At 40.8% G+C, this 27,102-nt stretch overlaps 1 protein-coding gene across 4 annotated transcripts in view; it reads right to left on the bottom strand.

Annotated features, from left to right (window-relative positions):
• SEMA6A (semaphorin 6A) overlaps nucleotides 1-27,102 on the bottom strand; it is a 118,722-nt gene that overhangs the window by 15,282 nt on the left and 76,338 nt on the right. For 3 of the 4 annotated variants that reach the window (XM_040541369.1, XM_040541371.1, XM_040541370.1), the window contains exons 12-18: nucleotides 25,280-25,435; nucleotides 23,272-23,448; nucleotides 22,345-22,485; nucleotides 22,158-22,238; nucleotides 20,121-20,179; nucleotides 18,246-18,266; nucleotides 10,801-10,965 (exon numbers count right to left, since the gene is read on the bottom strand). In XM_040541369.1, the coding sequence (XP_040397303.1) occupies nucleotides 10,801-10,965; nucleotides 18,246-18,266; nucleotides 20,121-20,179; nucleotides 22,158-22,238; nucleotides 22,345-22,485; nucleotides 23,272-23,448; nucleotides 25,280-25,435 (800 nt within the window). The remainder of the gene's footprint in view (nucleotides 1-10,800; nucleotides 10,966-18,245; nucleotides 18,267-20,120; nucleotides 20,180-22,157; nucleotides 22,239-22,344; nucleotides 22,486-23,271; nucleotides 23,449-25,279; nucleotides 25,436-27,102) is intronic. The other variant, XM_040541372.1, reaches the window with a different exon arrangement.

Raw genomic sequence — 27,102 nt, 5'->3', positions numbered from 1 at the left:
GGCTTTTCTCATATCTGTAGGCTAGTTTTCAAGATATGTTTACTGATCTAGAGATACACAAATTTCCATGTGAGAAGTTAGCATCTCTCTCTCTCTCTCTCTTTTTTTTTTTTTTCCCCTGGCACTGGGACTATAACAAGTTTTATCACAATCTCTGTGATACATTTTCTCTTTTCTCCTTTCTAAACATAGTGTAGGTGAGTCCAAACCTTTCAGGGAAGCATATGTGATGTTATCGAGTTGTCTTGCCATGAGCAAGCACAGATAAACTGTATTGTCTTTTCAGGTCTGGATGCTGGGTGTCTGAAAGTACCTGCTGATAATACTAATTTGGTTCAGTGTGTGAGAACTGCACACCAAGCTACATAAATACCCCCGGGGACCACTGGGTATGGCAAATCACTTGTGAGTGCCTCGGGGCATTGCCTGTAGCCTGGTCATATTTAGACTAAAAGCATATAAAGTGCTGCAGGACTGTAAGACCTCTTTAAGATGCTGAATAGAGACTAGTGTTTTGTAGAGATAAAGCTGAATGTTATCTGAAAAAAAAAAAAAAGCAGCACTCTTTATGTTCTTTATTATAAGCTGAGATTGCTCAAACCTCTGGGCAGGCTCTGTGGTGAATGCAAGAGGTACAGTGAGTAGGGAGAGCACACAGAGGAAGGGACAGAGGGCACCCCTGCTCTGTGCCCTTCTCTGAGAACGTTTGATGGGAGTCATTCAGCTGCAAATACACGCGGAGAATGGTTGAACCGTTTGGTGGAAGCTGTATGCTGATGGCAGAAACTAGATTTCTCCAGTGCTGACCACAGGCTCAAGGCAACTACCAACTGCCTTTTCTGCACCGAATGACAAGACCACTTCTGCTAGCTTCTTAGAAAAAAAAAAAAAAAACAACAAAAAATGCTACTCCGTAGTTTTTACACAGCTTTATGACTTGTGCCTCACTTACCCTCATCAGCTAGCTAGACTGAGTTTAAATTTATAAGCAGAGATAGACGGGTGCCTTGCTCTATTTTTTTTCCATAGCTCCTTGTGAAACAAATTCATTGTATTTGCTGACATGAATGACTGTTCTAGACTGGAATTTCTTTTTTCAGAATTACAACTATGTTTGTTTGCAAACAGGAACTCAGTAAAGTTTTCTGATTTTAAGAATAAGAAAACAATTGGAAAATATATTCTTTTCAAAACACTTTTGGAGTTATCTTGCTGAAGGCTTTGGTGTACTGCCATTCGGGAGGTGCTTCTGTGCAGTCTTAAATTCAGTGTCTGAGTTGGTATTTAGCAATTGTTTTAGCAATTGCACATCTTTTGGGCTCTCAGAAAAAAAAATGCTCTGTTTCTTTCTGCAAGAACATGATAGTGAATAGCAGTAGCTTTGTAAGGCTTTAAAAATGAGTCTGTCCCCCACCCCACCCTTCCCTTCTCCCCCCACCCCCACCCCCCACCTCTTTTTTTTAACAGCTGCTCTATTATTTTCTATCACAATTGTGGGTAAGATGGGATGGAGCATGAACAAGATGGAATATTATTGACTGAATGCAGCTGGTGTTATTTTCCAATTAAAAAAAAATCCTTGTTGGGCATATGAAAGAACTGCCCCGTTTATGCCCAGTTGTGACAATGTTATCAAGTTGCACCTTCATCTGAGATTTTATTTCACAGAAAATAGAAATCTTTGGTTGTTGCTGGAAGGACTACAGTTTAATATCTAGGGCTATGCATTTAGGTAGGCATGGGAGGCTGGGACTGGTCTGGAGGCTATCCATTGGGACTCACTGTTTCAGAGCATTACAGGTATTCTTCCTGGTCAATGTGAAGTTGATGATAAATGTGCTGCTGGCCATTTCCAAATGTTTGCTGTATTGTACAGCTGTGCCAGAGATGCCCCTTAATGCTCCCTGAGCAACTTCTCTATAAACTGCCCTAAGCTCTTCTAATGTCAATGCAGCTGTTAAAATTTACTTCAGCAGAGACTCTGACTTGCTCTGATCTGCTGGGGCAGTGAGAGCTGTCAGACTATCAGATAGCTAAAGTGCTTATCAATCATACCACCAATACTCAGTGTACATGGAGTTGTCTGCGTATTTAGCTGCCAAATGGTGACAAATTTCTTCTGGGTATGAACAGACTGAGGTTTTTCAGTACCTTAGAACTTGGCCAGTGGAGCTCTTTTTTTCCAAACAGGTACGTCAGGATGCACATTTTTGATATAATGGTAAATTTGCTTCAATCTCTTAAAAACTTCTCAATAAAATGCCCATAAGTCTCTTTTTTTTTGTAAGAAGAGAATAAGAACATATTTTTCTTTCTCCTCTTTCTTAGCTACTGGCACAAAAATCTTGGAACACATGATTAAAATCTAGAAAAAGTCATAGCAACAATAATTGGAGACCAGAGAATATGGTGTCTCGCTAAATTGCTAAGTAGCACTCATCTAAACACATGGCTAAACTAAGGATATTCATAGAAAAGACTACTTTCCAAATGTGACAACATTTGTTATCTGTATTTAATGTTAAACATGATTAACATGGCAAAATCTAAATTACGACCTCTCCAGTCTTTTTTAATTAACAACATTCTGTAATCAGTACACACCACCCCATTTTGATGTTAAAAATACGCTTGCTTTTTGACAGTCTTAAAGAAAACTAAGTAAGAAAGGAAGACAGTCAGTCAGTATCTTAGCCATGGAAAGAGATATAGATACTGTTCACTAAAAGGTTATCTATATGAGAAGAAATTACATGGTGTTTTGTACAGAGTCATGTAATTAATAAACACTTCACAGTCCACATATTATATTGAAAGTGCTCTGAACCAGGACTGTGAATGCTTAGGTTGTTGAAAATTTACTACAGGACATGTTACCTATTAATTAATACAATTATTGAAACTATGCACTTGCTATGTAAGAAAAATGAATTATTCAAATATCTTTAACAGCATATTGACATTTTAATTATACACTGGCATTAATTTAACACCAAAAGGCATTTTAAGACTCTTTTGGCTGTAAGATTGTCTGCTGTTAAATCCCTTCACATTTTGAAACTGTTTCAGAAATCTCTTACTTAAAGGGCTAAGTTCTTTCCTGCCTGTTCAGCATGTTTGCATTGCACAATGCCTCCCTGTACTCAACATGTACATCCCCAGAATGAAACGTGGTGTTATTTAGCATCTTGAACACCAATTATTCCTCGTGGCTTCCAGAAAGAGTAGTGTCCCTGTAGGGCCAGCGTACCCTACAGTGAATTCCCAGCCCTTGATAAATATGTCAGTGCTACAAGGGTCAAACAAGAGCACGAGGCAGTCTGTGTTTCTCCACCAGGCTGTCCTCACCGGGTGACTGTGGATGAACACAGCTGGGAATCTTGTCCATCACACAATAGCTCTAATGCCCTGAACTCTGAGCATCTGCCTTGACAAATTAGACATGGCCTCTTTTATTGAAAAAGTAGATCAAGGTCCTGGGGCAATGACAGTTTTTCCCTATTTTAGTAAGACATGCTTCTGCTGCTCATTGCAGCCTTTAAATGGATAACCTGACTTTAAATCTATGCAGGTGGACAATTACAGGTCAAGGACACCCGCTGTTTCCTGCAGCCAGATTTGACATTTGATGAGCTCTATTCTAAACTTCACCGTTCCTTTATTTGGAGAATTCTGAAGTATGGGGGCATATTGACGAAGGAAAGCTCCACTGTTGGTTTTCATAACCAGGATTTGCACATCAACACAACCTCTTTTATTATCATATTATCAAAAAAGTGTTGTTTTTTTTTTTTCCTACTAAACGAATGATATGTCACTTGACCCTTGGTTCAAAGCTGACTACTCATATTTCCACTTTGGCTAGTTAAATCTGAAATCCATACTGCTAGTGAAACATGGAAACATTTTGATTTCTGAAAAATGCAAGCTAGATCCATTGATGAAGTATAGTTATTTCTTTAGGTATGGCCATTCCCTTACTTTGATTTACTCATCCTTGACCATATGAAACTGTCACCTCACTGTCTCTTTACTCTTGTTCTCATAGAAACTTCAAAACCGTAATGAAAGCAAATTTGAAGAAAATCTGTTGTCAGAAACACTCCTTCCAGCATTCTTCTTTTGTCAATTTCATACACAATTCCTATTTTATTTATTAGCACCTAGTTTTCTCCTCCGGGTGTTTGAACTCAGGGATGCAATCTGGGATGATTAGCTGTCGCCAGCTCTGGGAACAGATCTTGTACATACAAGACAGAACAGAGGAAGGATCAGTGTCACTACCCTGGACAGACAGGTTTGGTGTGCTCCCTTAATCTTGACTGCACAGCGTTCTTGTCTGTGTCACAGAGTACGTGCAGCTCCAGCAGGGTGAGGTTATCAACCTCCTGGCATGTTTTATTAGCCTGGTCTTGTGATATAGATATCTGGCTAATAGAAGCTCTTCTGAGAAATTTGGTCTCATTTAATTTATCAATGGTTTTCTGGTATTGATTTGGTACAGAGCTAAAATGGCATCCTACAGAAGGTGTCTGGTATGCTGTGATTAGTTTCTGAGACTATCAGCTTCTGGACAAGTTGCTTTCTAGAGGTATTCTAAACCAATATGTTTGTTTGTTTGTTTTGTTTTATTTTTAAGTATTTTAATATTCCACCCAAGCAGCTAATATATGTGACAAACATAAATAAGATGTCCTCACAAAACAGGGATGTTTACAGGTGCTAATTTACCTAACAACACTTAACAAATAAAATCTGTAGGGCTCTGTTTAGCATGTACTCATCCAACCAGCCTCTGTTTAAATCCTAATGGGAAAAGTAATTAGGTTTTAATCTAGATGTGAATCTATAAAAACTTAAATGGACTAAGTTCATTTAAGTCTTGTGTACATTAAATCCCTTTGTGAAGCATTACAGCTCCAAGTAATCAAACCTCTCACTTCAAGTCTCACCTAAATGCTTCCAAATCATAGACAGTCAGGACAAAGTCACTACTCCCTTTCTTACACTGCTCTTTTACTGGACTGTGGGCAGAAGATTTAAATGTACAGAATGTGAAGGATCAGGTCTGATTCTATCTTCATTGTTTCCTCAGCACTTGAAAGTGTTAGTGAATGGCAAAGTACTTGCAATCTGTTTTATGTTTGTGTGGACAGTGGTTTGAGACAGGGAAAAGAATAGCAATGTTTGTAATAGCTTCCTCCAGGCCCATATGCTCTGAATTTACAGTGCTTCCTGAGCCGCATCTAGTCAGAGCTGACTACGGTGCAGCCTCTCCTCTGATTAGCCTAACACTTTTTTTAAGAAGCAGTCAATTCCTTCTGACTTTGCCAGAACTATGATACAGATCAAATACAGGGTATTTGCTTCACCTTGAAAATCCAAGCCCTCCCCTTCAGACCTGCAAACGCTGACTCCAAAGACAGCCTTGACAAATTCTGTGCCACTTTAAATCCTCTTCTGAATTATTACAAAATGCCAGTAAGATAATAATGACTTCTCCCTGCTTCCTCTGATAAAACATGTTTTGAATCTTTTAGATCCTTGCACACATCAGAATACAACATTCTGTGTAAAAACAAACTGCAAATGTACTTCCTGGTGCGAAACTCAGCCTTCCCATGATCAACACTGGCTGCTTAATTTATGCCAAAAGAATCCGAAGCTTTGCTTCGCCACAGATTTTTTCCTCTTGTTTCATGTCTACATGGAAAGTATCTTGTTAAATCAGCACTCTGCGTTCTTTATTATAACTATACTTGAAATTTCATACAATTCTGTCTCCCTGGAGCAGAATCTGCTGTAACATTTGCAGACTCTCCAGAGACAAGCATTGTCAGCACTTAGCAAGTCTCTCAAGTAGTGATAATCACAGTAAAAATTAGTAACACTGCCACTTGTGTACAATAAGAAACATCTTATGGAATCAGATTTTGAAATGAACAGCCCTTGGGCTCCCCAATAACACAGACCTCTCCAAAATGTTCACTACTGCTAATGACACCTAGGTCTGTACCACCCAAAGGGCTGCAGTTGTTAACAGTTATGTGTAAAATAATAGACTCTAAGGCATGACATATATACAGGAGCATTCTTGACATCTAAATACACCAGCAAGTCTTAACCGTATAAACTGTGTGCAACACGTCCGACTTCCAGCCAGTTTTTTACCATTGGCATCTGGCTATTGACAAAAGTTTTGTTAAGAAAAGGAGATACCACCTCATAATCTTCACTTGATGAGAGTTGAGACAAGTAAGAATACAAACATTAAGCCCGTTCAAAATAACGCTACATTTTAAGCAGTCAATGCCCAGCTAAACCATGTCCACCTGAATGCGTCAGAAAAGAAGCTGTGGAAAGAAATCATAAGCCAAATCTACAACCGGTTTATCAGCTCTGTGATTGAAAGGTAAGCTCCATACATTTAGGGAGTGAATAATAAAACTAAGCAGTTGGCTACATTGTGCTAAGAAACCCAGGACTAGAAAAACATGAGGCATTTCTAGAAGAAGGCAGAAGGGACAGGAGACAGCAGAGAAGGGCCAGCAGGGTAATGAGGGAGCAAGGCCAGTTCCTCCTGAAGAAAATTACTTTGTTTTCTTCATGAAGGCCTCTCTGCCAGCAGTAAGTACTATATTATCTACTCTCCCTTCGTTAGTAGAACAACTACAGAGACACAGCACTAGGTCACTACTGGGGTGTACAGGGTAAAGCCTTGGAGTGCTCCACAGGAGGAGCTTCATGACTACCGAGGGCAGGAGGGAGGCTCAGTACAATGGCAGCAGAAGGGGAGGTTAGACTGCAAGGTTAGGAAAACTCTTTTGACAAAGGTGAGAAACACACAATTAAATTAAAATTAAAACACAGCAAGAAAGGAAACAAAACATAAACATACTCTAGAACATGTTTTTTTTTTTTTTTTGGTTGTTGGAGGAGATGGAGAAGAGGAAAGAGGGTGCAGTTTGCCCAGTCAGAGCTGATTTTTTGTTTGTAATGCGAAGGGCAGATTCCTTAATGGCCAAAATGAAAATGCCAGTGGGATGGCAACGCATAATTCCCACTCTAAGGGTTGCTCTACACATTTTCATCTTGGCAAGAAATGTGAGGTAGCTCAGAAACAACAATCCCAGAGTATATTTAGCTACTAAAGCTGTGGCACACAAATGTCACATTCCCATGAGTCAACTCTTTTAAAGAACCCCCTCTTCACGCCCCCACAGATATTCCCCAAGATGCCTGCACTGAATTAAAAGTGAAGCATATGGTTGGATGTGACATCATCAAAGCACCCGTGTTACAGAAAAAAAAAGCAGCAAGTGGATTCTGTACAATTAGTACAATCAGAAGGAAGTTGTTTGTGAGTACAGAAAAAGAAAGAAAACACCGTCCAAAGGACTAGACACAACCAATGAAGAACACCACAAAGCACCTTGCAAAACAAAGATAAAATGTTAAAAATAGAAGAAAAAAAAAAAGAACGAAAAAAGAACATTTTTTCTCTATGAATATGCAAAAATGAAAGAAACCACAGCAGAAGTGAAAACAAAACCTTGATGAAAGGATAGTAAGCTTAACATTTTCTGATTTAATTTTGTGCAAGAACTCTTTCCTTTGCCCTTTAAACACAACAAATCAATAGCAATTTTGGAGCCAACCAGCTTTGATTGGGCAAGGCAAGGAGTAACAACACACAAGTAGATGGTAATGGTAAACAACCATGCGGTCACCTCTGCCGCCATTGTTTTGATTGTGTGAAGACTGCTTCCAGCTTTGTCAATATTAATAATTAGGCAACAAAGAATGCATGATATTTAAATGACCCTGTCAATTGCTAATAAGGATCTTTGGTAACCATCACTCCCTGAGGAGGGAACTATTGAACGTAAGCCACCTCATCAGTCAGTGAATTGAAAATTATTCGAATCCAACAGCTATATATTTATTAATATTTTCACTGCATGCTCCTCTGAAAGCTTCTGCTGGCATACAAGATGCTTTTAAGAGCTAGCTTTCCATCTACTAAGCACTGCTTTGCAAAGGATTTGTAAAGTACAGATCCACACATAACAAATAGTGTCATTAAAATGCATACACATCTCTGCATTCCTCTGGGTACGTAAAGGGCCAGATCTTCCACTATTGGCGATTTCTGACCTAGCATCCCTGACTGATACCAGCAGAAGAGCTGGGTTCAAGGATCTTTTCCTTCCTTCCTCATCAAGTCTGCTTAATGACATCCCCTCTTCTCAGGGAGGAGGAGAAAAACACCACTTACTTTCAGAAGAGGGAACACTATTTTCTAGGAAATGTTCTCTCAGCTTAAGAAGTTTGAATACCAGGTGTTACCAAGAGGCCAGACAGAAAAAGAAAAAAAAATAATATTTTTTAGCTGTCAGCATTGTCATTGATTTATTTCTCTGATAAAAAGGAGTGATAGGTAAATCACATGCCATCTTTAGAAGAGCATGCAGGTTTATCTGCTGTCTCTCCTCTATGTACCTGACACCCAGAAATAACATTTTTTAAATTGCCATTCTGCAGCTGAAGAGTAAGGTCTGAGGAACAGAGTTCAGATTCAAAAAATGAGGATGATTTCTCAAACTGAGCTTAAGCAGGGATTAGGACTCTGACCTTTTGTCTTCAACACCCCCAAACACTTGCCCCTTACATTATGGTTTTGAATTGAAGTAATGCAGTGGCCTGAACTTCTTCTGCAGAGACTCTGCAGCCCACAGGTCTGCGTGGTACAGGGGAGCTCTGTGCTTATGTCACAGGTAAGTCTGATCAGGTTCAGAAATTCATTTTTTCCTTTAGATTTGCAGTTAGTCTCCTATCCTGATCATGTCTACATGATCAAGCTCAGAAAAAAAAAATCTGATAGCAGTAGCCTCTTCTAAAATCCGGCTGAAGGAAAAAGAATACATGGCAGTTTCTCCCCCTCTTTTTTTTTTCTTTTTTTTTTACAGGAAAAACTGTTGGTAGGTGGGACACAAGTCACATCTTCTGCCTGGGGGATTTCAGATATTCCTATTCTATTTGCTGCCATCAAGCCTAAAAGCCAAGGCTACTAGATTAATTGTCTCCTTGGCATCTCAGGAAATTTTACTGCTTCTTCTGCCCAATTTGACCAGCTTGTCAGCCAGAAAGCTGCTTCAGACTTTGTCTCAGGTGGGCCAGCCAGGTGATGCACACTGTCCTTGTGGACAGGAGCTGTGAAGGTTCTTCAAGGAGAGTTCAATGAGAAATCTCCAGGATATCCCAAGACTGTGGGAGACATTGTGTGTCTGGGGCTGCTGTGAATGCCAGGCACCGAGTTTACAGTCCAGATCATTGCCAGCTGCTCATGAAGCTCTGCTGAAAACTGTGTTGCAATGTTAACCTGCTCATTACCCCCTGCTGAAAGTCTCTGTAGTGAGTGCAGAGAATTCAAGGCTCAGTGGGTCAGGCAGAGGGGAGGGAATATGATTTAGTAACCTACTAGTTTGGGCAGACAATTCAAAGCAGTAGGTCTGGCATGCTAGTAGCTTCTCCAGGAACAGCTGATGCTTTTGTCTAATGAGTTTTTCATGTAAAATGCATGAACAACAGAGACTGGAATCCACATTTCAATTAATATTTTAAGTGTTTTTTATAAAGTATTCATAGTAGAAAGGCCTGAAGCTCATGTGTGTTCCTGCCCCTGGTGAGTGCCCTAACCACTCAGCAACTGAGTTTTGCTTATACCCATCCGCCTTCTGGCCCGTTGAGTACTTAATCAGTCCATACAGAGTGAAACATCTTCAACAGAGAAGAGATTGAAAGAAGAGATCTAAGAACACCCTGGAGAAGAATAACAAGGACTTAAATCTCTCTAGGCAGAGGAGATATTTGAACCTAAGCCCCCATTTACAAAGGAACCATTTTAACCTCATTCAGATATGGATTGAAAGCAGCAGGAAGAATGATGGAGGGCCATGACAGAACGATGGGTCACTACCATCCTCGCTCAGGAGAAAAGCTACTCTGTCCCTAAGCAGGTTCAAGTGGCAAGTTTAGGCAATTCTCTGCCTAATTCTCTGCATGCATAGCAAAACATGACTAGAGGCCAAATGGCAGGGCTGTCCCTTGTCTCAGGCACAAGCTTGCTTCAGCACAGGGCTGAACAGGGTGAAACACCACCTAAATCAAAGCACCTTTTGTCGCTTTAAAAATGCAGCAGAGAAACTCTCTCCACCAGCAACCACCTAAGTATCTTTTAAAATACACTGATGATCTCTGCAGCCCCCATTCTCAAAGGCATTTGATGCTCAGGTCCAGTGGCTAGGACCAGCATCCGTGTAACTCCACCAGTTAAAGTAGAGCCAACCTCGGAGCTTCAGTATCTCTTCCTGACAGCGAGAGACAGAAATAATGTGAAATTAGCTGAGACCTGCTGTGCTGCTCCGGGAGTTCAGACAAAAAGGCAATATAAAAGTGCACTCTTAAGAAAAATGGAAAGCCACGAATCTGCCTTTGTCAGACAATGGGGAAGATAAAGTTTAAAGAAAGCTAAATCCCCAGTTTCCCTCCTTCCCATGCACATGCACAATGCACACAGCAAAGGCATACATTTCTATTTGTTTTGTGTGGTTTCCTCAGGCAGTGAATTATCTAAGACTGAGTCTGAGATTGGCTGTTTAGTTTCAGGCTTTACGATAAGCTTTTAATTATAGCACAGGAGTTTTATTACATGTTGCTCTGAGCCAGCTGGAAGCAGTTACACTTCAGTCCTCCCCCCCCCACCCTCCTCACCACAGGAAGTCATTTCCAAGGCCTTACCCTTCTTGTCTTGATGATTATGGGATGAAACTGCCACATATGGGTCTGTATTTTCGGATGAACCAAGCGGATCCTTCCAATCCAGCATGCGTCCCCTAGCATCATAACCCTGTCGAGCCCGAGAGTCGGAAGAGGTGGTGCTTGGAACTAGTGAACTGGAGTGTCCTGTTTACATTATAAATACAGGTAGGGAAAACAAGTCTCATTAGTCACTTACCATGCCACCTCATGCTCAGGAGCACAAGCTTTGCTTTCCTCCATGGGTGAACCTTGTAGGCTGAGCATGGCTTTGAAGGCCTTGCAAAGTGTTGCTTGAAGGAAACACAGAATTTGGACTTTCCAGACCATCCAGTGGGATGGTGTTAATGGCTGCATGTGTGTGTGGTTGGCTGCAGCCCAGATTGCAATTGCGTGTTTTTGCCCAGCAGTGTTAAACGCATGTGGAGCAGCATGAGGACTCTTTGTCTTAGTCAAACGTCCTTCAGCTGGATTCTGCACATGAGCCTGACTGATACCGAAGCATCAGTCTACACTGTCTGGCACTGGGTTAGGTTGAAAAGCAATTTCAAAGGCAATTTAAGCAATAAAATGGAACAACTTCTAGTACCACCAGAACTGGAGGGGAATGCCAGAAGAGCTACAACACGATGATGTTGGTTGCCCTCTGCCTCCTGTCTCTGAGGGAATGAGAAGCTGCCCAGAACCTGTGCACTGGGGAGGGAAAACACACTGGGTTCGTGCCTACTTCCACCATCACCACCAGTCTTGTCTGAGCAGTGGTCTACAATGGCTCTGAGGTAAGGACTGCTAGTACAGAGCCACACATCATTTCTGCTCAGATTAACAGTGAAGTGAAGGCCTTACTACATGAACCTGGCCAAGAAATTTTAACTGCCATGGCCTTCAAAGCACACTTGGTTGGTAGACCTCTTAGGACAGAGATGTGGCATTGCTTGCTTGCTCCAGGCCCCTTCGAACACTTGCAGGCCTGTTTTGAAGGAGGAAAGTTTAGGATGTGATCTGCTTTGCATTTGTCACACAGGGTACTCCTCTTGACTGGAAGAGAGAATTACAGCCCTGCTCCCCTGAGTTTCACAGCTGCTCTAGACATTGTCACTGCCATCCTGAACATGACTGAGGAACTCCTTCCTGGTTGAATACACCCTAGCAAACAGCACACTCACAGGACATGACCCGCCAGAAACACTGCACAATTTTAACAGTGGTTTGGCTTTAGCATAAATATATTTGCAGATATTTATGTCCTTTGCAGCTCAACCCCAGGAAGTAGGTCAACACCCAAAATGCAGTACGCTTGGAGTCTATGGTCTCTCAATGATGGACCCAACCTGGACTTCTCAGTGGCTCAGCAGCTCCATGACTCCTGGGAAAGGGGGCAGTGAAACTCCACACACACCACATTCTGACCTTAAAATCACTCATATTTCTGGAAGTTCCTTTTCACCACTTGCACCAAAATGGCTTATTTTCAGCAGGACTCAAAGTGCTCCGGGCCTTAATGTGGGGTAACTCCACCTCCCTTTACCTGCTTTCCAGAGAGAGCCCATCAAAAGAAGGGCTTCTGAAACATGCTCAGATTTAAACTAACAGAATCAGATTATTTGGACAGAATGGCAGATAATGCTTTCATTACAGATAGCACTGGACAGACTAGCTGACACCAGCCCTCCTTTCTCCTGCTTCCCTTTTTAACAGCTACTTAATTTTCCTCCCACAGATGTGAGTCTCCCTTGGGGAGTAGGCCAGTCACCAGGCTACGGACTGCTCTAGCAGGGACTCTCCCTCTTCTTCCCCAAATGTTGTTTCACTGCTTACAAAAAGAATTTGAGACTCACTGGGGCAGAAGTATAGCAACACAAGGAGCCCCATGGTGAAGGCACAGAGCTGGGTGCAAGGAGACTGTGCTTCTTTATTTTATCTTTAACAGTCTCTGGATACACATAAAGCTTTAGGAAGCTGTATCCTGAAAATGTTGAAAAAGTTAGATAGATTCTTCGTCAGTGCTTTGGCCATTCCGGTCCTGCTCTCAGAAACAACATCAGTCCCTGCAGTACACGGAAAGCTGATGAACTTCAGCTTCCCAACTATCCCTAGCCATCAGAAATTTGAATGTTTTTTGATACACCCATGTGCTTCATTTTATCCACCCCTTTTAGCAGCTTCATCAGATTGAAATATTGATGAAATCAGCAAAAATGCTGCAGCTTCTGTTAAAATGCTGCTATGATTTAATGAAGTTCTGCTGAATATTAATGATCTTGGAGGGGAAGAAAATGCCTGTGCTCCTCTGCATATGTTTGAGGAGCATTTTTGATTTAGTGTGCAGGATTGTATGCAGCAGCACTTTGGACTGTGTTTTGCACAGGACATGGACAGAGCTAACTCCTGTAACCAGTGTTCTTTGCAGGGCAAGTTGGTCAGATTCAGCATTCTCACCATGGAGCATTCTCACCCTTCAGATAGTACAGGTAATCATTAACACAATTAATTGAGCACTGAACCTCAGGCTGAGGGCTTATGCTGACCAGGGCACTGTATTATTTTTTCTCTCTCCTGGTAGGAAGGGTGGTCTCCTCTAGCCACCTTTCTTTAACATGGCAAACTAGAGGCTGTATTTTGTTTAAGACAGAGCTTTTAATGTTGCTCAAATAGGAAAGAGAAGCCAAACAATATTCTCTTCTCAAAGGTTCCCATAAGCAACAGCATGGCTGGAAGCACTGGTAACACAGAGTTTGATGGATGATGGACTTCAATCCAGACTTGCTGCCTGTTCCACAGCAGTTCTACAGGGCTGCCTGTTTCCAAAAGGACGGGTAGAGGCCCAGTGGCTGAAAACACGTGCCCTTTTGAAGCAAGAATACGCTGGAGCATGAAAGCTTTCACTTTTATACCATTTTACGCTTGCCAATTCCTGTGCTCATTCTCAAGAAATAAGAGGAACAATGGGACATAGAACAGGCCAGAAAATGGAAGTTATGAGATTTCCATGTCTTCTTTTCCCTAAGGACTAAACCACAGTGCCAGCATTCATGGGGTTTCAGTCTCCAAGTTAATACCCCATTCAATGGCCACAATAATGTGTACAACATTTGGTCAGCCTACAAATAGTGCTGCACTCAACATAAGAAAGCAATTAGTCAAAGCTTGATAAGGAGGTGGAAGAGAAGGAAATCTTGCAAAGCAGCAATCATATTTTATACCTGCTTTACATATGCATTTATATGTCCATATCTCTGTCCAGACACTTTCACTTTAGATGTGCTTAAAGGGACAATTTTAAGGAAAAGCCAAAAGTATGGCTGAAGAAAAACATTTCTTAATACAGTAATCTAGAAGAAATATATGCCTAAGGAACACATTTTCTAAAAAAATAAAATTAAAAAAATTCCTCAACCATATGCTGCAAATACATGGAGAAGTTCTTGGAAATGGAAAGCTTAGGCTTTGTGAAGATAGTAATGTGTACCAGATGGCAGTTAGGTAGAGAAAGGTTTCACACAATCGCGAGAAATCAGTCTATTTGCTCTGTTACTAATGTGCTAGTCTAGTACACACTGAGAAACAGTCCTCCACATATAATCAACATAAACTTTCTTCCATTTTGTGGAAGCAGGGCAGGAGCAGATTAACCTTAATAACCTACCCCGCATGTGTTGGAGTTGTATTCTGCAAACACTTGCTACTGGGCAGTGGCTGCCACACCAGACACCATAAGTGTTGTCACTGTGTCTTGTAAGTGGCTGAACAGTCAGTCCTGCTGGGTGAATTTCACCTCTGAGCTGAGTGGCACCACAAACGTATGAGCTAGTTGTTTCTCTCATAAACAGAGAAAAGGCTGTAGTGCCAGGCAACCCACTCCTGTCCCTGTCACACACAGCCATTATTAAACCTTTACAATGTGCTGTATCGTTTGCAACACGTAGTGGGCCTTTTTTTCCCCATCACACCATTTTTACCACTCTGACTGTAAATAGGCTTTGCTGCAATTTAAAGAGGCTTTAGCATATCTGAGAGGTAGCCAGTACCTCTATGTTAGTATCGACTAGCTTTTCATACACCTAAACATCTAAAAATCAAAGATCTGCCTTTGTTTTAAAACAATCCACCTGAAAAGATGCAGACATAGTGCTTTTCAAACTTCTTTGTTTAAAGCAAACATGAAAAATTCAAAATAGGCCTTTAAAAAATCTGTTTTAGGGTGCTTCCATTATTTGCAAAAACTTTTCTTTTGGAGTGCTGTAATCAAGTAATAGGACCGCAGTAAAAGCACTTAGTGTCTACAGGCATGGATAATGATTCAGAAGGGCTGCACTTCTGTAACTACAGCTTTTTCTGAAGTGCACTTGTAAAATATAAGGAGATTTTTTCAGCTTTAAAACAAAGACAGGGATTCAATATGTATTTGATAGTTGCTGTAATATGCACAAGTCATTAGGATCTCAGAGGTTAAGATGTCCACACACTATCCTATTAACAGCTATAGCAACCTAATTAGACAATTAGAGGGAAAGGCTAAATCAATACTACAGAGGGAAAAAGGAATATGGCTAGGGGGTAAGATAAGGGCCCAATTCACTAAGAATTGATGTTTCCAAAGGTAATTGAAGCTGCTTACAATTTTGTGGAAGAATCTAATCTCATCTCTTTGTTTAAATATGTCTCCCACATCATTCCTCTCTGACCTTCTGCAGCAGAACTTCAGCCTGCTATTCTCCCCTTGGGTGTCAAAAGGGATGTACTTGAACAGTCACCTGTGTGGACTTTGCACTTTTGTCACTTGTTTACAACTGATCATGTAAGACTGCCCCAGAAAAGGGAGCCCAGTTTCAGGAGGAGGCTGATGTAAGGAATACAAAGATTAAGGGCTCAATTCTCCTTTCATGTACACTGCTACAGACTGGCAGTAAGTCTACCAAAGAGAGCTGATTTATAGTGGTGTAAATCAGCTGAAAGGGGTAATCTAGCTATAAGACTTTTGCATCTGAGCATTTTGCATCCTGAGCATTCACTTGATTGGCATCCTGGTATGTCCCAGTGGTTCTGAGGTTTAATCTATTATGAAATACCATTTAGTTACACATTTAATTGTATTCAATAACAGTAAAACTATTTAGAAAATTTTGTTTTCTCAAGAAAAAAAAGAGCAGACATAACATTTAGCAAACATGAGCATGTTTACTGAGATTGGTTTACTGTCTAGTGCTGGAATTTTTTACAGTCCTCTTGGGGAAGATCAAGAGAGGTAACTAGCACTTTCCCTTTTGTATTTTGCCCTGGTAGGTGGAAAGAGACTAACTACAGTAATATCATCAAGGTTATTTCAACTGAACCCCTAAAGGAAGGGCTGTCTTGCCTAGTGACCATGTATCAGGATCTACTTTAGAAATGTCAATGAAATCATCTGTGAAAGAGGGCATGAATGGGAACCAACGTTTGTGTTGGGTCAGCATTTTTCTCTCACATTTGGCAATAGGATCTTATTTTAAGAGCTGGGTTCATTCATGAAATCTATCACTGTGCTTGACATGCAAGTATAGTAACCTATACTCCCCTGGGACTACAGCTTTTTTCATTTTGACACTCACTTGAACCATTTTTCGGCTTTCTTGGTCAGATTAAAATACCAGCTTTGGCTAAAGTCCCTACTAATATGGTAGCTGATGGGATCCAGAACCACAGCCTACAGCTATAACTGTGCAGCCTCCAAACACACTTAGTAGTAGGAATCCTAAGACATTTCTGGCATGTTAGCAGTAGGCCAGGGCTATTTTCTTTTTCTTTAGATTCAACAGTATGGGTTTTATTATTACGACTTATCCTTTAATTACTGCTCTATATTTTGGGTATATAGCAATTTTCAATAGAAAGAAACTACAAACTCTATACGCAGATGAAACCATCAGTCTTCCATACATTATGAAGTCTCAACTTAGATTTTGTATATTCCCTTTATTGGTTTTCATTATCATACTTGCAAACAAATTTCACCTGCACATTTTCCATTTCCTGGTGATAAACAACATGGGAAATTTTATTTAATTTATTTTTAAATGCTGATCAGTATGATTGTGTTATTTATATTTTGCTGTACTATTGTGTTGCCGTTGGTTCTGTTTGCATCTACATATTTTGCAGGCAGGAGACAAAGGGACCAATCTAATGTGCATCATCACAGCAGCAAACTAACCTACCTCTAGCTACATTCAGCCAAACATATTATAATTTTGTCCGAGCTCTGATGAACTGTTAGTCTTGCACAGCCGGAATGAAAGCAATTTCACAAGCAAGTTCCCAGCCCTCCAAATTTCCAAATGGAACTTTGCCATTGCCTTCACTGGGAACAGTATCACACATCCTCTTAGCTTGTGAGCACTTGTTTTTGTTCAGGACATCTAGGAAGAGAAGCTATTGCAATATAAGTCTAGGTTTGAATTTAAAGTGATTATTTATTCTGCAGCAATTCCTCAAGAAGACACTTATTCTGCACTCCAGGTGACACTAATCCACTTCCAAACATAGAACAAAGTGGTGTAAAGTACTGTGAGTGCAGATTAACAGCTGCCTGGTGGGAAACTGCTACTCTAGGCTAGCAAAAATGCTCCTTTCAGCTTTGGTCATTTAATTTGCTGTGTGAATCCCCCTTTTTATTTACAGACCAGGTACCATAGGGGTATTATGATACTGCAAGCATGTACAACATAAATGACTCACTCCAGAAGTGAGAGAAACCTTTGGGACTCAGGGCATAACCCCATCTCAGCTGACACAGGTAATAGTTAATTTGGTTTATGAGAGATTTTCTATCACCCATGGACAGTTCTGCTCCTTTCCCTAAATTATTGGTGACTAGCTGCTGTAGCAGTCATGACACCAGCCTGGACGACTCATGAGTGGGATGTAAGCTATTTTGTTTTTCCCAGGGAACAGATAAGATGCATCACTGTTTCCAGTGTTCCTTTGTCTGAGTGTTCAGATGAAGCATGCTCTTAATCATGTCTGCTGGAGTGCCATTAAAATTGGCCATGTCTGACTTTAATTCAATGGAGACAGTTTTGAGGGAGGACAAGGAAAGAGGGATTGCAAATCAAGAAGCATGACTTAATCTTACTTGTGATTAGTGAATCAGGCCCTCAAAACCAAGACAAAACAAATAAGAAAGGGTTAGCAGCTATTTGACTAGAGAAAATACTAGCTAATACAAGGATCCAGGGAGAATTTTTTAAAACACCCATAAACTGACCATACGCTGTGTCGTAAGACATTTCATGATCAGGTGAAGCAGTTGAAATGTCTATGAACAAAATAAATTGGGAAGAAACATTAAATAAAACAAAAAATATGAAAATACATAAAAGTTTAGTACAAAGTGATTCCTCCAAAATGGATTTTCTGTCAGTAAAAAGTGAAACTACGAACTTCCTTACCATTCAGGGCTACGAAGGAATCTGAAAGACAAATAACAGGGGAAAAATCATTATTTCTCTCTCATTTTTTTTAATAGTTTGCTGCTAACAACCTTTTATGCTTCAGCTGATATCTATATGTATATGATTATTATCCTAAGGATCCAGGCAAAACTAATATTCAGACATACCTTTAAACAATGTCTGACTTTAAAAGTGTTCATGACTAGCCCTGTGCAAGGGACAAGTGGGAAGGACAGTTTTCCCTTTGCCATGGATTTCTTTGCAAGGTCACGTCCTATTCCAGTGCAAGGCACAAGGAGCGATAAAGCTAGAATCATGAGCTGATGAGGACAAAACTCACATGATCCAAGACCACATAAAGTAAAAAGATCAGTCAGCTTAGCAGGGAGTGAAATCTACCCCTGTGCAGTGTCAAGGTTCAATGCATTATTCAGGGCTGAAGAGGGACTTAGGCAGGGTATTGGCTTTACTGCTCACTGTACAGGAGCAGAACTCTCTCCATGAGCACAACTTGCTCTTTCTGAATAATCTCCTACATTTCTTTAAAGTGTAACTGATGTCAGGTAGACTCTGCTCCCATCTAACCTATTTGCCCAAGGAGAGCAGAACTATGTTGAAAAGGGCTAAAAAGGGCAAAGTTGTACCAGCTGGGAACTGAGCTGGTTTTGGTGCTAGCCCATTTTACAGGGAGCACAGAAAGGACTGTGTGTACACCTCCTTCAAAAACTTAAGAGACTGTCTAAATGGCCCTATTTTAGGGCACAGGGAGGTGCAGCTGAAACAAGGGCAAGCAGAGGCTGAAATCCTTGTACTCCCATAAGCACAGTGATCACAATAATAAATGACTCTTGAACAAGGATGCGCAAGGCATGAGAACGTTCTAGCTTTCTCCATAGATTATGGACTGCACTGTATCCCAGAGCACACTCTCGCCCTCTGTTATTTTGCTCTGTATTCCAAAAGTAATGACTCTCTCACTTCCTGAGCTCTGTTTCTTTTTTTGTTTTGTTTTGTTTTGTTTTGTTTTGGGTGTGTGTCTACAGGCATTAGTGCAAATTGCAACAAAAAGAATGTGATTCTTGATTTCATAAGGTTTGTAAATAATAGTTGGGGCTCACAATTAAACCAACTTTGGCAAGAACATTTGGAACAACAGCTGTCTTGAACAAGCTACACAGCTGCTGGTGTTCCTGACAGCTCAGAAATCAGCATCCAAGGTTTCTTTGCACATAGTGCAAGCTGGGCATTTTTAAGCATCTCAGTGCAAAATGTAAATATTTAAAGACTGTGTTTAAGCTTCCAACTCATGTTGTCAGTACCTAAGGTTTACCATTAACATTTCTTAGGCAGGATCAGTAGTGCCTGATCCTTAACATTGCTACATTGTCCAGCCTGTTTGTAAAATCAACTAAGGTTCACAAACACATAAGTTCCCACTTCTTGATTTGGATCCAAAGATGAAGACATGTTTCACTGTCTCCCTGTTATGCATGGGAGTGTAGTCCAAGTCACAGTCTATACCAAGAAACCAAGCTCCTTCTGCACATCTACATAAACAACCCAACCACCACAACTGATAAACACAATGAACACTCATCTCATTATTTCATTGCTATAATCAATATCCTCTAGAACCATGGTCTTCCCACTACATAACTGCTATGAAGACCAGTGTTTGTATAAATCACATCAATTGGGCTATTTAAATACATTTAAACAGCTGTTCCTCCTCTTCCTGCACCTTTAGCTGCAGTTGCTGTCCCTGTTGTGCCTTACGTTGCTACAAAAGAATGCCCGACAGGTAAGGGCAATTTGAGGCATTCAGAAAGACGCTGTTACACATGGTAAATAGAGGGCAAAAGCTTTGCTTACTTTGGCAGTCACCCAGGCCATCTGTATTGCCATGTTCTATGTCCTGCTCAAATGCCAGCCTAAATAATAGAAAGAAACATAACAGTATGAATAACGATAGTCACAAGCACCACCAGAAAGAAATTATCACATCTGCAACTGAAATAAAGACACACCATGAAACCAGCCATTTCTTTGGAACTTCCCCATGGAGGCTAAAAAATTCCAGGATAGGCATTCAATTATTTTGTCATTGCTAAGTGATTCTTTGGCTTCTGATGACTCCTTGTGTTTTTTTTTTTCTTCTTTGAAAATCTACTGCATACTTCATTGTCAAGGGAGGCAAACATTCATATATTTTTAAACTGTTAAATCAAAAAAAAAAATGACATTCTCATGAGCAGTTACGATCCTACCTTGACTTGTCCATACAGTAGTCAAGGTGGACCAATGTTTTGACATGGGAAGGAAGCTAAACTATTGGCTAGGTACTGTGCTGGGGGCACAAACTTGCATTTTCAAAATTGTTTAGGTAGTGCACTGAACATGGTTGCACGGCATAAAGTCCAGATCACAAAGTGAATTACGCTGAATTTAAGGGCCTGTACTGATAGATACGTACAGGCTTTCCTAGCTGACATGCCCAATTCAGACTCCTAACCTGTGCCAGTGATTTTGGATAACCAGTGAAGCTGTTCTTCCAAGTTCCCGATACAGTAAGAGATGAGTGACAAGAGCCCTGGAAAACCTCCAATACAAGCTTCTGTCTACATTAGTCAGGATCCTGATGTGGAGGCATAATTACCCATATGGACACTTAATTCCCAGCACTATGTCCTTAAAACTACTGCTCAACTGTCACCTACTCCAAGAGGGCACCTAACACCTCTGCCTCCTGTTGGTTAATTTAGAAGTCCACCAGACATCCGAACAGTTGATCTGGATCTCCTCCCAGGTGCTTTGCATTGGATAGAGAGCAACCTGCCATGCTCACCTGTGGACTGCACCACTACAAGCTGCACTGCCTCTGTCTTGATGGATTTATTGATAAATAGTAGAGACACTTTTGAAAGTAAGGTACAAAACTCCCCATAACCTTATCATGGCAAGTGCAAAAAACCTCAAGCACCTCTAGAAGGCTGAGAAAACCTCATATGCACACAGGTGAACTTCAATGGTATTTTACCAAGTATCCAACAGAAACAGCACCCACTTTTGTAATAAAGCATGTAAGTATATAGACATAGGTATAGTTTCCACGGTGGACAAGACAATTTGAATTGAAATGGCAAATTAAGAACATGAAAGAACCACAGGGATGATAAGTCATCCATTATATACTGAAGACCTGTACAGACGCAGGGTTAAGATGGGCTGGCTGTGGGGCTACTGGGGTTATGTGATGTTTCTGCTACACTTACACCATTATCTTGAAGTTTAGTTGTACATCAGAGTGGGCAAGTGTGAACTGTGTCAGATGTGTCCAAGAAATGAGAGGTCTGAAGTAGGTCTGCTTCCTGCAAGGCTTAAGTAACCATACTTAAACAAAACCTCACAGACTTTCATTATTATAAAATAATTAAATTCTACTGTTAAGCAAGGGGAGATCCAGCACTTCTCTGAATTTACTTTAAGCTCTTACTGTGCTCTGTGATTCCTCTTAGTAATGCACAGTAAATTAGAAGGACTGGTTTTGTTTTCAGTGGACAAATTGCTTCAGTAATTTAATTTGGATTCTATTGCCTCTTTAATCAGCTGTGATGGCTCCAGTGTGGGCTGGTCCAGACACAGCCATCCAGTTCCCTCTTTTCAACAGCACGTGGGCCTTAGTACAGCTCTTTCATTTTATTCTTCCTCTTCTTTCAGCAGTCACCAATCAGCTGACAGTTCACACAAAAAAAAATTTGTGAGAAATTTCAGAGAATGCAAATAAGGTAGGAACAAACACTTCCCGCATTTTTCTACCCTGAGAGCCCCACATTTCAAACAGCTCTCTCCAAGTCTGTCCGGCGCCACTGCCAGCGCTTCACAGCCCTTCCAGCAAAAGCCATTACTCACTTAGCGCCAAGGACCAGCTGTGTGCACGCCCCACTCTCCTTCACCCAGCCGCAATAGGGGTCTCGGGATGCTATGCAGGCCCTTGAGAAAGAAGAGCAGAAGGAGGCATTCTTGAGTGCTCTCGCATTCCCTACGCCTGGAACACGGGCTTCCAACAAGAGGGCAAGTGCCACCACAAAGCACATACTTTTTGCATTTGCCATGGTGCTCACACCGCCCCAGGGGAACCTTGATGACGCAAGTGGAGAAGGCAACGTAAAGGGCGCTGCTGGGCTTGTCAAGCTGCATACCCACAATCCGCTTGTCTTCCACGCCGTCGTAACTGCACCTGATTCGAAAACGTGAGATGAAGTTAATAGCGAGTTCCTCCGGCAACCGGATGAAAACCTAATGATTCCTCAATCTCAAAAACAAACAAACAAACAAAAACAAACAAACAAACAACTACAACAACAACAACAAACCAAAAAAAACCAAACCAACATAAACAAAACCTGAAAAGGGGAGAACTGAATGAGCCAAGGAGGAAAAAGAATACACAATAGCCATTAAATGCAGTGATAGAAAGATATATAAGCAAGTATTAAAGCATTAAAAATGCATGGGGCCAGAGAGGTGGAGAGATACTACACACGAGACAAGCTTTCTGAGGGCCCTTCGGTTTTTCTGTTTATCCTTCTGCAGCACTCAAAGTAGCTGAGATTTCTGTGTGCTTATGACCCACTTCAAAGCCCCCTTAGGCATATATGAGGAAGGCTAAAATGTGGGAAATTTCCCTTGGAGAGTAGCTTGCTGGTTGGTGAGTTATTTGGAGAGGAATCAGTTTTTTATAGGATTAGAAAATTAATCTCCCTTTGCAGAATTTTGCTTTTAATTATCCCTCAACTGCTGCATAGGATGATGGGCTATTTTCTAGACATGCTGAAAAAAAAATATTTTATTTCAATGTAGAGACTGACAACCAGACATCTCCCTGCCCCCCAAACAATAGAAAATGACTCAGAGAACTTGGCTTCTTCTAGCCCGCTTCCCTTTTCATGGGACAACTTGCTCTCTGGGAAATCAGAAGTGTCAAAAGTCACCAATACATGAGTACAAAGAATCAGATACACACTTTTCAGGATTGTAAATGTTCATCTCCTCCAGGAAAAGGCTGTCATTTAGGAAACCACTGTTTCCTGTCCGTGCCAAGAACTTCAGGATGATTCCCTTCTCTGATCCCAAGAAAACCACAGTGTAGTTCTGATATGGCCCAGCAGTAGAGTCGACAGCAATTTTGGTCAGGCGGTATCTAGAAAAACAATACAGCATTTTGCATCATGTGGATTAGATTGCTATTTATTTTATCACTTTTTCCACTTCAAATAACTGTGTGATAGCCTTTGAGCAACCATATAGCATATTTAAGCACTTCTAACTGAATAACCCTGTAAGTCAACACAGACTGTACCAGTTTGGCTCCCCAAATGGTGGGGAATTTCCATGCGTTTGCGTGCTTATCCAGATGTCAAATAGTTAGCAGACATGTCTTCAACAGCAAACCTCACGCAGAAGGCTGAAGGGCTGTTAAGAATCTGAGACAATTTAGGAATTATCCTTCCAAACAAAACCAAAGTACTAGCCTGATGATTTCTACAGGCAGGTAAAGAAAATCAGCACAGTGATTTTTTATTTTTATTTTTTTAATTTCAAGTTCAGTTACATTAAAAACAGCAATACTGATAACAGATCTACATTCAACTTTTCTCTCTTTTTTTTTTTTTTTTGGCAGGAAAAGCTGTGCCTGTACAATGCTTAGAAGGTAAAACTTATTTTATCTGACTAAAAGTAATCATATAACAACCACTAAGCAAGTTCAGTGTTAAGGCAATATCAAATTGTGGGATCACATCATTTATTAAAGATGAGTACTGGTGATTTGGTACTAGTTATCAGGTACTGGAGATCAAAGGAAAGCACTCTACAGAGCTTGCTGTTCTCATCTTTGGTTGGAGGTATGTAACTGGAATGCAGCAGAGCAATGTTGCTGGGCTTGAAACCACCAGGCCTTTATAAACCCCAGGGTTTTCAACATTTTCTCAGGAACATAGTTTACTGTGACCTCAGGACAACTCTTTGCACCAGCTGTCCATACAGCATTAAACACAAGGTCTCTGCTTTAACCTCAAGGCACACCAGCCCTGGCACTTTGGCTCCCAAGTGAGGCCCCTGATATAACATAACTGGAAGCTAAAGATGACCCACGTGGGAAGCAGCTTGTCCAGGACTAGACTAAGATCAGAGAACTGGTGCCCCTATGAGCCAGGGATCATCATGTGTCATCGTTTTTTGCTCCAAATCGAAAATCGGTGGCCTTTGATCCAGCATAAGTACCTGACAGAACATACACTACTAAAACTAAGTCAAACCCTTCCAGTGCTAAACACTACTCATAATATGGCAAATAATATGGGAAATATGGCAAAAGTTAGTCACTTTATTCCAACCACAGCTGGAGGGCAGAAAAGTAGCATAGTGACCACCGCATGACACAGGAGAGTAGGAACATATTTTCAAAGGAAGGGTATGGTGTATTTGAGGCTTTTTGATTTATGAGTCTTTGTTCAAGTCTCTTCTTTATTATTTTTCTCTTGTTGTCATAGAAAGGATACAGATTATGTGATTGCTTCTGCCCGCACACTTCTGTAAACAGTAAAACATACCAGTACATATCACAACAGACATCTTCATATCCTGTGAACATATCCTGGTAGGCATGCTTGTATTCTGTATACATATCCCTGGGCTATCTGTTGATCCTTGCCCAAAGTTTTCTACAGAGCTGTCTCAAACACTGACCCATAAGCCAAGAGGCAGGTCAACATTCCCTGCACTTCATTTCCCCCAGGATCCGGTTTCAGCCCAGCATGGTTGGAAAGAAGTGAGTTGTTTTTTTTTTTTTCCTGTCTTGGAAGCTGCTCAGGGAGTTCTACAGCATCTGCTCAGCACTGCCATCTTTCCTAGCTGGAGTCATGCCCAGCACAACAGGGATGTTTACAGAATTTGAGAGCATTGTAAGCAAGATCATTAGCACAACCTGACAGCACGCTACAATGAGGAAGAGTCCATTTGGAGGCACTTACCTGACCATCGTTCTCAGGAACCAGGGTCGATTGACAATAGAAGGTACGGCCTCATCCATCAGTGGATGTGTTTTGATGAAATTCAGAGTATCGTCCGGGAACTCATTAGAGGTTACATATTTCTCTAATGATGTAGAGCCAGCACAGCAACCAGGCCTAAATAAAACAAGAAGGCAAATCCAGAACACTTATTTGATGTCTTAAGTGCAAATCTCATTTCTGTAACAACTGTCATGATGTCCTCAGTAAAATCTGAAGTGCATTGCAATGTTTCAAATGAAGGATTGAGAAGTCTCTTGGACTTGTTCAGCCCCTCGGGAAAGCCCCAAGCCTTCTGTCCTCCACTCCAGACCAAAAGAACTTCCATGCTGCCACGTAATAGAACAAATCCATTTCTTTAGCAGGAGTTTGATGTGCACAGTTTGTAGTTCATCCACTCACATGGAACCTAATTACTTTATCCGTGTGTTTGACTTAATGCTGTTCACTGGCAGAGACACTTTCTGATCTGTAACTTGACTAGCTGACTGTTCTTTCTTGGAATAAAAGAAATCTATATCATATGGAAGGAAATTGTTCTTATGGGTAAAAGAGTGCTGATTTCAGTACTTTCTGGTAGAAAGAGGACTACCGAAGAAGACAACCCAGCAAGCATCCATGTAAGCATTGGTTTTACCCTTCTTTCAGGGAGAATTTAAGTGTTGTAGCACATAGAGGACTTTCACTGGGAAGTTAAATAATCATTCTTGGACAATTTAAATGCAAATCTACTCACTGTATTCCTAAAATCTCTCCTCCTTCTCTAAGGTAATTTACCCTTCTTGCCTCAACAGGTAATCTCTACACTGGAAGCAGCATCATTCTCTGCCTGTTATTAATAATTTGTGGATTACATTCTCCAAGAAAAAATTCATTTGATCCCATTTCCTGGATCATTATGATTCTTCAGCCTTTGAGCCACTGTGAGATGAGAAGATAATCCACTCATAACCATTCTGCAGTGTCCAGTCTTCATTTGATCTAAAGTGGGTAGAGCCACTGACATCAGTGAAGTAATTCCACCTTGAACAAAGTATAATGCTGGTTCTGTCATATCTGCCACTCTGATTTAGATAAATATTCAAAACTTATGTAACCAAATGTTATGTAGGAAGCTAACACAGGTCCGGAAGGGACTAACTGGGTCAATGAATATAGTCCTGCACAGATGTGTAATGAACATTATGTGCAGAGATTGTGTGCTCTGCCTCTCCAGATCCAAAATATTCTGGTGGTTTTGTGACTACCAGAATTACCAATAAAGGGAGAGAAGGAGAAATCAAGGGCACCGATCTCCTAAATCCTTGGCAAGGGCATTGATTTATTGGGTGAAATTCTCTAGGGAGCAGCCTATGCTTTCTGGCACTTCAGTACCTAGAGTTTCCATACGTCTAATCTGGAGGCCTATTTTTTCCTAAATCCTAGTCACATGATTGGATTAATCCTGTTATAATCTCAAAACTGGATTAATCCTGTTATATTCTCAAAACTGGCTTAATTGAATAAACATAAAACTGAGTAAACCCTCCTGTTCATCTGAGCAAAAAAGGGAAGCAAGGCCCCTGAAAGGTTCCAGTAAGCCTCTGACAAACGTTAGGATCAATAGGAGCACTAATGTTTCTGCACCATACTGAGATATCCAAACAAAAATGACCTAATTTCAAAGGCATCTTTTGCCTCTTATGAATTTCAACATGAGTTGCTAGTAATGATTATTTCCATTAAGCAGATTGATGGCCAAATATTATATGAAACACTGTTTACTGGTTCAGCTCTCATTATCT

This window comes from Cygnus olor, chromosome Z (assembly GCF_009769625.2).
Source record: "Cygnus olor isolate bCygOlo1 chromosome Z, bCygOlo1.pri.v2, whole genome shotgun sequence".
In the NCBI taxonomy this organism is placed as follows: domain Eukaryota; kingdom Metazoa; phylum Chordata; class Aves; order Anseriformes; family Anatidae; genus Cygnus; species Cygnus olor.
The sequence above is the reverse complement of the archived record's forward strand: the minus strand, read 5'-3'. Positions and strand labels throughout refer to the sequence as shown.